Source organism: Aptenodytes forsteri, unplaced genomic scaffold (genome assembly GCF_000699145.1).
Source record: "Aptenodytes forsteri isolate BGI_AS27 unplaced genomic scaffold, ASM69914v1 Scaffold142, whole genome shotgun sequence".
Classification (NCBI taxonomy): Eukaryota; Metazoa; Chordata; class Aves; order Sphenisciformes; family Spheniscidae; genus Aptenodytes; species Aptenodytes forsteri.
In genome coordinates, this window is record NW_008794598.1 from 440,554 (window position 1) to 453,426 (window position 12,873).

At 45.3% G+C, this 12,873-nt stretch overlaps 1 protein-coding gene across 1 annotated transcript in view; it reads left to right on the plus strand.

The window, feature by feature from the left end:
* Nucleotides 1–6,033, plus strand: part of SYT6 (synaptotagmin 6) — a 39,749-nt gene extending 33,716 nt beyond the window's left edge. Inside the window, exon 7 of the mRNA XM_009272715.1 lies at nucleotides 5,962–6,033. Within this exon, the coding sequence (XP_009270990.1) occupies nucleotides 5,962–6,033 (72 nt within the window). The remainder of the gene's footprint in view (nucleotides 1–5,961) is intronic.
* The last annotated feature ends 6,840 nt before the right edge of the window (nucleotides 6,034–12,873 follow it).

The window sequence follows — 12,873 nt, forward strand, 5'->3', positions numbered from 1 at the left end:
TTATATATATATAATAAAAGTAAATATATAAAGTATCTTTTTTATATATATAGTATCTTATATATATTTAAATACTTTAAATACTAAATGATACATTATTAATTTATATAAATATAAAAGATACCAAAAGATATTAAAAATATATATATATATATTTAAAACTTGGACCAGGACTGAGAGCAGCCCCACTTCTAGCACTCCGAATTCAATTTCAAATCCAGTGTAACCCATCATACCATATACAAGAGAATCTCCAGCAAGTTTAATTCTCTTGGCAAAGCAAAGCAAACCCTCCCCACGCTGCAGCTGGAGAAAATCTCTTCTTGCTCTTTAGGTTTTTTTTTTTTTTTTTTTTTAATTAGAGATTGAGAGTGGTAAGGAAAGAGAATGCTGTTCTGATTGCAGAACAAATTGTCCAGGGATATCGCCTATTTCAAGTTTCAATTTTTTCATCCTAAAAGTTTTTTCTGTTGACTCATCTCCAAGCCTTTGAGGGAGAATAAATAGAACAAATGTAATTGCTCTAAGCATCTCCAGAGAATAACATTCACTTGATGCAGCCCCAGATGATAAAATAGGGCTGAAATGCCTGGGTACCATTTTGACCATCTCCAGCATTTTCTTCCTCATTGCACTCCATTTTCTCATGCTCCTACAGAACTCTTTGGGTTTTGCCTGATTTAGGTCATAAATTCTGGAGGAGAAGATGTGGAAAATGGCACACATGCTATTGACACTTCAGGTATGAAAAGAAAGCCAGCATTTGTGGTCAATGATAGTACAATAAAGGCAATAAAACCTCCCACTGTATCTGGGGCTAAGGAGGCATTTTCACTCAAAGCCACAGACTAAGTACATAACAAAAAGCATGTTATTTTCCCTTTGAAGTTCAGATACTGAGCTCTACTGGAAGGCAGATACTAGGCTTGGTGATCCTTCACAGCAGTCTGAATTAGTATGCATCAAACCCTATGTTTCTTTGAAATCTGCTCTTTCCACTAAGAAGAATACAGTTTGTGCTCAGTGCTTCCTATCCTAGCTCATATTCATCAGGCTGGTTTCTGAAATTCAGACGTGCCCATCCCAGAGGCAGGTCTGCTTCATCTGCAGGCTTCTTTCTTTCTCCAAGCATTTGTAAGCAGCAGCCGTGCGAGGTGAGGCCAGCCAGCCACCCGAGCAGAGCTCTGCAGCGGTTTTCATTACTGCTGCGTCCCTTGGTGGGCATTTCTCTATCGCAGATGAAACGTGGCTGTAGGGCCCTGTCCAGAGCCAGGGTTTATCAGAGGAATATCCTCGCTTCCTAGACCCAGGTCAAGTTACACCCAGTGGGACAAATCTGGCAATTAGTATCTTAGTTTAAGACACAGTGGAGATACATATATCAGATAATGGAAATATGAAAATTCACACTCACTCGGATTAGGTGTTTCAGGATCTCATATTGCACCACTGTAAATCAGGAGTAACCATCCAGGGTCAGCTGTGCAGAACTGGTGTAAATCAAAACAGAATTAAATCAATGTGCAATTTGTGTATAACAGTAATATTGCCTTTGGGTGGTGAGCAGTACCAGGCTTTCATTAGCCTTTCCATGCTAGAACACTGGCATCGTCACATGAGCTATAGCTGTTTGGGCAGGCAGCATATGCCATCTCACACTGCCACGAAGAGCTGGGGATCAGCGACCGCTGAGTTTCAGCATAAATGCTTAGCGATCTATCATGTGATTGGTCAGCTCAATGTCTGTATCACCCGCAGCACCTCACAGCATGGTACCAGCTGCCACGTCTGACCCAGGGGCAGGAGTTCCTTCTCCAGTTTGTAATTTACATGACTTTGATACACTATTTTTCAGGTGCAGGTGGGAGTTTGAAAGAAAGACTCCTGTAAAGTTTTTGATAATCAATAGGAAAAAAAGAAAGACATAATTATTGTGATAAAACTCAGAGAAACAAAGGCAGACATGTAAGATGACTCACCTTCTAAAATATACTTTGAAAACCACTGCCGAGCCCCCAAGACTTTGGAAAAAACCCCCGCGTGAATCATTTCACCCCCCCAGTGCACAGGTCAGGAGCTCTGAAAGAAAAGAAAAAAAAGCCTCTGATCATCTGTTCCAGTATTTCTGCCACAAGCTGGTGCACAGAGCCAGCAAGCAAATGGTCCCTGTATTTATTTGCCCTTTTAAGTTTTAGCACTGCTGTCTGCAAATCCCTAGTGCAGCTTAAAAAAAAACCAAACAGAAAAAGTCACAGCTCCTGGAGAGAAGATAATGGGAAATGGTATTTGTTGGTTACAACTAATAGCATCATCTTTTCCTTATGTGTTTGTGCATCTTTTAAAAGTAATTTGGGGTTTGTATCCTGTATCGTCAGCTCCGGGTCTCCGTGCACATGGAGGCCATCCGGGCCAGGAGGGTGTGCGCTGGGCGGTGGAAGCCGAGGGTCGCAGCCGTGCGCTGCGGCAGAGCTACCTGCCAGCTCCATGGGTCCAGGGCCCGTGGACTGCCAGCTCCCCGGTCCATCTACTCTTGAATGCAGATGCTGGGGGAGAAGCTGCTGACCCTCCATCCCTTTTTCACCCTTGTATCTTCATGGGGGTGAGCTCAGGCTGTGCTGGCATCCTGAGTGGTCATCTTCATCTTCATCTTCAAGAGCGTTCGCAGCTGGGCAGTGGCAAATGGAGCATTTGCTTTCTAGTTGATCTTCATGCTCTTCTCTGTTTGCTCTAGTGATTAGTAACAGCTTCTGCTGTACTTCAGTGTCTTTCCTGATTGAGTGCTTGATGTTAAACTGAAAGCAAGAAAGCTAGGATTGAATTGTCTTTTTGAATGTATAAATTAAGCAATGGGTGACTGGAGCTGTTAACCCAGGAGCACAGAGCTGTTCAGCGCCTGCTGCCGTCTCCCCCGTGCCTCTCCGCAGCTATATGTCCTGGCCCCCTCCCCTCACCACACAGCTCAGGACTGCAGATGGGTGAAGAAAAGGGTGGGGAATCTGGAATTTCTTTACTAGCCTACACGCATACTGCCCTGCCTGGTATGCCTTGAAAAAACTCTGGTCCAAAAAAGGGGCTTATGCCATATTTTGATTACAGGTCAGAATCACAGGTTCTGGTGAAGTTACCAGGAAAACCATCACCAGAGGCATGTTGCACTAGAAGGACTGACCGGCCTCGGTCCCGGCCCCTGGCTCCCCACCACAGCGGTGTGGGATGGATGGATGGATGGATGGATGCCGGTGCCCTTGGGGCTGCACTCCCTGGGCCGGGCCGCCAGCCTCCTCCTGCGTTGCAGGCATGGTTCCTTGCCTGTCCAACATGACGACCCTGGGCAGCATCGAGCCTGTTCCACCAGCTGCAGTGCTGTGCTAACATGGCCCAAAAACCTCATTTCGGGGTTGGTGGCGTGACTTGGGCCCTTTCTCCATGAGCCAGTGTTGCTCTTTCTTCTCTTTCATTGCTGGAGTCTTAAGGGAAACTCGCTTCTGTTACATTTCATGTCTTTGGTTGCTCCATATTTGTCAACAGTGAGGAACAAACTGTAAGGACTGCACTTCTTTAATGACCATCGTCATTAAAAAGAGAACATGTGCAAATGAATCATTAATTACAGGCTTCTAAGTACTATCCTCCTCACACAGCTGTTTAGAAGGAGAGTTTGTGAGCAGAAGACGAGAATCCCACTTGCTGTTGCATTTTGTAGTTATTCTGACAATGAACTCTTGCTCTCAGCACAAACCTGTTCCCATTTTTCAGCCCCAAGGTCCTGCTGGCACCTGCCGCAAGTGGCCTCAGTCTCCCAGGTGTGCTTCAGCCATCCCACCCATTGCCATTTCTTTTGCATTTCTCAATACATCCATCAGCCAGGTTAAGTAAAGTGTCTGTAAAAAGAAATATAAAATTACAGCGTGTCTTTCCAGACTTTGAAGGGGACTCTGAAAATAATTGGAAATTTCTCTATTATCTGTGAAAGACAAACTCTGTCTGATATTGTAGAGCAGCATCACCAGTGCAATGCAAAATGGGTCTTTGATGTTGCCAAGTCCCTCTGACATTCAGCATGGGAGCATTTATTTGTTTAAACTATTTCTCCAGATAAAAACTGCTAACTTTGCTGAGAGCTACGTCATGCCCATAATGAAGAACAGCCATTTATCTTTAAAGATATGCAAAACCAGCCTCTTCCAGACTTTTGGGCATGTTTGACTTTCATTGAACTGTTCCTAGTTTCTGACTGTTATCATCCACAACGGATGGTACACCTTTTCTAATTAAATGAAGGAAAAGTATCTCCAGGTTCCTCATGGCACAGTGGTCACTTGAACCTACTCTTGGGAGAGTTTTCATCACATTTTTGGAGTAGCAAACGTTGTCACTGTAACTGCAGGCAGAACAATGCAAGGAGCATGCTGAGGGCTCTGCCAAAAGCCCATTTCTATTGCAATTTCTTCTTATCTGCTGTTTTATTGGTAATTCACATGGGGAGGTTGTATCCATATTATCAATTCCTCAAGGATTTTAGCAAATACGTTTGACATGAGAAACATAGAAGAAACTGTTTTCTTACCTTAAGGTAGCCTGTTTGGAAGGACAACCTTTCCAGCTTCTTCATTCATTAATTTCTGCTCAGCCCTGATGAAATACAGTCTGTATAATGCAAACCTGTGCGGTGAGTTACTTTACACTGACTGGTCTCTTTGGGTGAGGAATTGGGCTGAATTCTTGACCCTATCTCTGCCCCTACTTTGTAACCATCAAAATGCACACTTGTGAAGCGAATGATAAAACCCAGCTTCTGCCAGCTGGCTTCAAATGGACATGAATGTGCTCTGTGTGCTGCAAGGGCAGACCTGACCCAGAAAGGGCCAGCGCTGATGAGCAGCCATCCCGTGGACAGCAAGACCCTGTGGCGTGTCACCGACTGTCACTGAGGGGTACCTGCAGGGTTGCAACCCCCCAGCACACAGCAGCCAGGGAGGCCTGGGGCTGCAGGGGGATGCACCCCTGGAGCAGGCAGGAGTCACGGCCACCCCGGCCCCAGGCACTTCGTTACTGCTGACACTGACAGCGTCTGCAAATGGTTGTTTGGCTTGCTCAGCCTTCCTGCGAGCACCATGCAGCCATCCTGTTCTCTCATTTTCAGTTGTGTTTCATTTGAAATGCCTTTGCCAAGGCAAGGGTGAAGTTCCATTTGCCAAATGAGTTTTCACCTACAGAAGTGAAATTCATACATGCTAGAGCATTAATATTAGCCAGCAAAGAGTTTCTGCTTATGTAGGAGAGGAGGGAATTGATCTGGGGGGAGGACGGAGCAGTGGAAGTACTATGCCTCCTGTTGTCTCTGGGAGATGTCTATCATTTGTCATTGGAATTTAATAAAACAAGATGGTGAGATGGACAAGTACTCAAAATGAGGAGTAATAGTTTTGAATTATAATAATAGCCCCCAAGGCAGATGACTAATAATTTATGATCCCATAAGCATGGCAAAAAAAATGTTTGCTACATCCACTGACTCTCTGGTCTGATTTTCACTCTGAGAAATGTCTCTGGCACTGTGGACATAGCTTCTGTGTAGTCAAATTACCAGACTGGAAAGACTCAAGTGATTTTGCAATTAGGCAGTATTTCTAAAACAAAAAGGCAACAGCACTAAACTAGGAAACAACAGAAAGCTAAACTGAGAGCAAACTTTGTCTTCATAGCACATACAGATACTGTTTATTTTTCCTTTCTTGTGAGCAGTCCTCACGATTGTGAATTGATTTACAAAGCAATAAAGTAAATTGTTCAGTAATTCTTCCTGAGTGGTTAAACACAGGCGTTCAATAAGTTGAAACATGCTGTAGAGCAGATGAGAATACTGCAGAACAGGAGACAGGCAACGTGGTAAAGGGATGTGAAGAATTTCAAATAATCTCTCCCGTTTGCTTAGACTTGCTTTCTTTTTTCTCCCACCAGTGGCAAGGCCGGGCAGCAAGCTTTGACAGCCAGGGTTCCTGTCCCTCGCCTAAACCACCACCCACACCATGATACAGAGCACAGCAAGTAAAATGGGACTAAACCAAGTTATTTTTGCACTTGGCCTACAGTCTCAGTAATTTGTTGCTGAGTGGCAGTGGCAGCAGCGAGACTTTCCAGTCTAGTTGTTCCTGCGTAAGTAAAGGCAGAAACACGTTTTGTGGTCAAATATGTCTTTGTCTAATATGTCTCCCAAGGTAATGTTTTTTTTGTGGCTTTTACTGTATGGATCTGTTTCCAGAGGAAGAAGGTGGACTGAGACATGAGCTAGAAGTTTGGTCTGTAAAATAACATGTAAAATAGTTTTTAGTGTGTACAAAGGCTGGAAAAGTGCAAAGATGCTCTGAGTGTCTACAGACAGCACAAGTGGCCAGGAGAGGGGACATCTGGACCGGCCCTGCTGCACTATCTGTGCCCACTTAGAAGAGCAGCAGCGAAAGAGGTGAGAGGCTTCTTCTGATCTGCGAGCAGCTCTTTGCTCTTGTGGTCAGCCCAAATCCAGCAGCGTGTTCACAGGTTTCCTGTTCATGTAGAGGTGTTCTTGAGCTGTTAGAAGTTTGTGCAGTGTGTATCCCAAATTCCTTTTGTCATATATAAAAAATGCCGTTGGTTCCTCAGGGGGGAAAAACTGTTTTTTCCCTGTATTTGAAGTCTCCCTAGAGCTACTTGCATGAACAGTTTCTTAAGACCCCTTTGTAGCTGCTGCTCATTCCCCCCGTACATCACCATGTTATCTGGAGTGGAGTAGAGAGAACTGCGTTGCCACAAGTGGGGTTCAGACATAAAGGGGGAAAGATGTTACAGAAATAGGTGACATCCTTGCATGAACACTAGATCTTTATTTCTTATATCATCCTAGTAATAAAGGTTGAACAAAAGGGTAAAGGGAAATACAGAAACACAACCAATACTAAAAAAAGCTTCCAAACTTTTTTCTTGAACTATCAGCACTCCCTTAATGAAAAAAGTTTCTAAGGCCCAAACCCTGGAGGAAGATCAAGTTTTGAAAAAATGAAACTTTGCTGGTTCCTTGGCTGTAGAGGCCAAAAATCAAGTTATAACATCCCACGTACTAGCTTTGCAAACACAGCTAAATCAGCCGATCTTTATCAGACAGCTGCGGATTTTGGACACTTCCTCATTGTGGATTTTTCTCTGAGTTAATAAGTACATTAGTGCTGTTTGTTCCACTGTAATTAAATTAAGTAAATGCAAATATTTTGGTTTCAAGTTAAAATAAAATTTGCTAGCAAGGCAGCCATTTCTCCTCACATCAAGTTAGCAGAACTGCATACATTGGCCACAGTCTTCAGGTCAACTTCAGTTTCTTTTCCTAAATGTCACAGCATCAGCCTTCACTGATCATCATGATTAGCAGAGAAGGGTATTTGTTTGTATTGTTTTTCTGGATAAGATGAATCCTTTGTTCAGTGAAGGACAAATACATCATTTCTCATCACACCTTGTGTCTTAATTCTCTTTATGTGCCACATGCTATAGAAGCAGAAACTCAATAAAATTATTTTATTTGTAAGTCTTGCCTTGTCTGGTGAAGTACTTCCTCTTGTGAAAGCAGTAATTGTGTGTTAGGTGATTTTAGATCGTTGCAGTAATCACAGCGGATGCTATAAAATGTGATGATAACAGACCCTCACATGGTATGAAGCACTGCAAGGGCAAACTGGGTGATTTGGAGCAGACATTCCTTAGGCCATAAACTCTGCAGTTCTTGGTTGTCCTGGGACAGTCAGCGCACACCCCTTGGGGAATTGCTGAGCACTAGTCACAGAAGAAAAAAAACATATTTCAAGTGCGTACAGTTCATTGAAACAAAAAGGTGGTAAAACTGCATTAGCTTTCCAGCATAAAGAGTACTGTAGACTTCTATCGAGGGACACGGCTGTGGACACCCCTTTTCAGGATAACCCATCCTTTCTGGGAATGTTCCAGGTCTTATTATAGGGAAGAGTTTCTAATAATTCAAAATAATTGACTTACAGCGGTGGATGGTTCAAAAACTGACCGTGAGCCCCCTGAACCTTGACCTGAACTGAACGGAGCCTCGGGTATTTGGTGCCATGAATTGGAAGTGCCTCTTGCAGGTTTGCAGATCAAAGCACCTGTAACGCAAGACGTACCCAGAAGAAGCCGCAGCAGTCCCAGCTGGATGCAAGGATGGCACTTAACAATCATTAATTGCACTAACCCACCCAAATCCTTTTCTTCTTTAATCCTGGCTTCTTGGGTTTTGGTGTTCTCTGTATAATCTCTGTCTTTTATCCATTCTTCTTGTTATCTAGGATTTAGTCAAAACATACGTGGGGTTTGACACAAAGCTTCTATTTTTAATCCTTGCTTCACACAGATAATCAATTTCCACTCAATACTGGCTGTCACTTGCATTACTGGAAAACTGGATCTCATGCTAGTGAATAACACCCACGCCTAGATGGCTCAAACCCCCTACACATACTTTAAATGCTGAGATTTTGCCATGTCCCTCGGTGAGGGGATAATCAAATCATTGTGTGTTTGTCATTGCCTCAGCACAGCCACTCGAGAAGATTGGTCACACTAATGGAAACGAGATATACTGTGCAAGTGCAAATATTTCCCTTTCATCTAGAGAGGGATTATAACTCTGAAAAGGAGCTGAGCCTGGCACAAGTGCCATCCTAGGATTAGTTAAGTTGCTTTCTTGCTCCTCACTTTCCATGCTACGCTTAACTGTATAATAGTAACTCACAGAGAAGTTTAAATTATTACCAAGCAAAATAAGGAGGACCACCGTAGGGCCACGTCCCATGGGACAGTTTGCCATCGTGGGACTCGTGCTCCTTTGAACCACACTGCAAAGGCAAATTTCACTCGCCAGGGGAGGATGCCTGCTGCTGTTGGTCCTGCTCAGAACCAGGTGGCTGCTCAAGGGCATGATGTGCTGTGCCAGGCTGATGGCAGTGTGCCGGGGAGAGTGGTGCTGGGTGGCCAGAGGCACCTCCTGATGCACGGCTGCCGGGCACGCAGGCCGGGGAAGGAGACGCTCACAAACCAAGTACTGGCTGCTGGTCACTTTGCAGTCTGCAAGCAGCCACAAATTTTATTTTGAGTACTGCAAGCAAAATAAACACATATGAGCATTCCCAGACCTTCCTCCTCCCCCCCCCGCCCCTTTCTTTTTAGTTTTAGTCTCACAGTCTCCAATTTCACAGAACAATGACTGACTGCAGGAAGAGTAAGAGACACTGAAGTAATGACTGCTAGTTTAACGATGGTGACACCGGGTGAAGTGAAATCCCACATGTCCATTGCATTGCTCATTACAAGGGGTCAGAGGGCTGAGGAACTGTCCCAGCCAAGTGCCCTTCCACCAATTTGAGACAAAATAACTTGGTATCTGAGAAAAAAGTGAAAAATGCCGCATGGAAAGTGAGTTTCAGCCACGGTGAAGCTCTGCTCTTCGTGCTGTGAAGGAAGCTGGGATGGGAAAGGAAGCGACTGTCCCCCCTGCCTGGTGACGGCCCCAGCCATGCCGCAGCTCCCGGCAGCAGGAAGCCCCTTGTCCCAGGGTCGGCAGGGGGCTGTGGACACAGCCCTTGCTCGGGGAGGCAACTGCTCCCGAGCGTGCTTGAGAAGTCAGCCTACATACCAGTGTGTCGTGTCTGTAGCTGCCCTGCTGTGCCTGAAGCTTTTGCAGAACTGTTGCTGTTGAAACCAAGCACCAAGCACTGCATCCCAGTGCTGTGACTGGTGCTCACCAGTGTCAAAGGTCTGTAATGAATCGTCTCTCTGATGTCCCCTCTTTGAACAGTCCACGGCCTCCAACCATTCATGATATCAGGCAGTCAGATGCTCGGCAAAGTGCCCTGAGGCTATGCTGTTGGGAATGTCAGCAGCAGCTACTGGCCTCTCAGAAAAGCCTTCACCTTCGCTGCACTTAGCACAGAGCTGCCTTTTCAAACAAATCAAGAGCGTTGTCCTTGACAAAGGTATTGCTGGGATGAAATGGGCTGTTCTGCTGCTCCGCTCAGTAAATGGCCCAGTTCAGCTGGTGCTCTGAAGATGGGAGGATGATTGCATCGCTTTGAGCAGAGTTCAGTCCGAAGTTGAACCCCAAATCTTTCCTAGTGTGCATCAGATGGCTTGCTCAGCATCACTGCTGGCAGCAGAGAAGCACTGCCCGCGGCTCGTACAAGCCGTGTCTCCCTTCCACCCTCCCTGCCAGCTGGGAGTCCCGTGTCACTGCAGGGAAGTGGTGGGTCTTTAAACATATTTGCCTTTTCAGTTGAGGAGCATACACAGGTTCCTCTGGAGCTCTTCTCCGATATTGGCTTCCAAGTTGTTTGCATTATTGTGTGATTTTTTTCATACATCAGCAATGCATGGTCTGGCAAAGAGAATAATCTTGTAATAACAATTTATATTTATTCTCCAAAAGTGGCCTTCAATTTCTAATTATGGAATGCTACTCACAGGTAGGCAAATCACAAAAAAAAAAGCCAGTGAGGAAGAAGACAACTGGGGTTTTATAGGGTTGTACATGCTCTGTAATTATCTTAGGAAAAAAATCTAAGAAATAAATTTAAACTCAGTACTGATGTTGAATGCGTGTGTGTGTATGTGTGTCACAGCTGCCATATTAAGGCTGGTTATGTGTCCTCACCTTTTGCAGCTGTGGATCATTTATTCTATAGGAAGTTTTTGTGCAAATTTGAACAAGACTCACAAACTCCACAGGGATGCCAGGAGCCAGAGGGAGGGACTGACAGACTGGGGTATTTGGAATCTGGATCACAAATCACTTAACTCCTCACTGAAGCCATTAGGATGCTGGAACCGGCAGACAGGGCAGGCACGGGGCACACGGGATGTTCAGTATTCCTGGATCACTCGGCGGCTGGCTCCGCCCGGGGAGGCGAATAAAGGGTAACTCAGTGGCGACAGACATGGGTTTCTGGGCACGTGGGCAACTCGAGGGGACCTGTGCCTGCCATGGGCTCAGCGGGAACTCTCTAGCAGGAGCAGCTTTGTGTGCTTTGTTTTAAATTTTATTCTATTTCTTTCAAAATCTTTTATTTACATGTAATTCTTGAGTAGCATATAAAGAGTATGTAATCACATATACTCAATCCCATACACATGCCAATCCTGCTTCAGTCTTTAGTCCAAGTATCTTCAGTCCAGATACTTTTGTCTTCACTTATGAGGTAATAAATTAGACAGCAAATTACAGCTCATTTGAGAAAAGTTCAGCCCCGTTCCTTGAGTTCCTTATCTCAATTCTCTATTTGTTCTTCATTTTTTCTACTTTTGTTATTTGCCCTCTTAATCGTCTCTCTAATCTAGCAGTCCTAGACTTCTCAGTCTCATTTTGCTAGAGTTTTTCTCCCCCAGGGCCCTGATCATTCTTCCTGCCATTACGATTATATATATCAGTACAGTTGTGCACTTATTTAAACGCCGGATCAGGGATCTAATTTCTAGTTATAATGCATCATGCAAGGATGACCTCCCTGGGACTAGAAACGCTGTCATTTATACAGTCACAGCTCTTAGATGCACAAAACTGATTGCTTTACTGTCTTTGGTCTCTGCTTACACAGCTGCTGCTGGGGTGTACGGGGCTGGGGTGCATGGCCCAGGCAGCGGCCGTCCCACCCCAGCTCCAGCCAGTGCTGGTCCTGGTGACCTCCAGCACGCCGTGCCCAGGAAACCTGGGTTATGTTAGCTTCAGCATGGTGGGGACCCCGCGGAGGACAGGCTTTCGGGTGATGTCTCTCCACTTGCAGGAGCAGCACCAGTCGCTGTCGGAGCTGCCTGTTGCTCACCTGCCCTCTGGGAGGACACAGTCCCGAGACACTTCATCTTGGAGCAAAGATCTCATGCTGAATGCAAATACACTCAGCACTTGGGCACTACGAACAGACAGGGAAGAGGTTTTTTTTCCTTTCATGCTTGTGGCTTGTTGGTTTTTTTTTAAATGTCTCCACAGCAAAAAACAGCTAGTCTTCATTTTGCAATAAAAGGTAAAATAGCCTGCTTTTTTTTTTGCCGGGGTGAGCATCACCCCAAAATCAGGGTTGTCAAGAGGCCAGTGCTGCAGGTGAGCCTGGGAGAAGTGGAGTTTGGCTCTTCTTTGCAGATGCATGGGCTTAGAAAATCTGAATCTTACTCCACGTGCATCCCGGTAGCTCTGCAGTCAGCCTTCAGTGGCAATGCTACTTGAATATTCAAGAAGTTTTTTTTTTTTCCCTGGACTTTTCTCAAAGACAATTTGTAATTACATTTTACAGCTTTTTATATATATTTTAAGACAGTGCATTAGTCATGCAAATATAATTATGTATGTTATGTTTCCATGTCATTTGTAATTAAAAACATGGAATTTAAAGCACATACATTTCAAAAATCCAGTGTAGGCTTCTATTAAAAATGCAGTTCATTAAAGCTAATAAAGCACCTCAGAACGGGTCAAGGCAAATCCAGAGCATGTTCCGTTGCCGTGGGAACAGCTGGCACCAAAGCCAAGTGCAGACGCGGTAACCTGCAGCATCAGAAATAAAAGGCAAAAAAAATGATTAGGAGAGAAAGCCCCCTCAAACCCAGAGCGGCAGTTTCCCGGCTCCTCAATGTCTGTGGGTGCCAGACACACTGAGATCCCCGTGGCCCTTCCTGGGGCTGGAGGAGCTGTCGGGATGCCGACCCCACCGTGGGCTCCGGGCAGGGTGGGGGTTACGGTGCTGCGCCCCCACGGAGGCGTCCCGTGGGGACAGGGTGCGTGGCAGCCAGGAGGGGCTGCAGGCGCAGGACATCGGCTGGGGGGTGGGGGGGGGGGGGCGCGGGGGCCGCGGCACC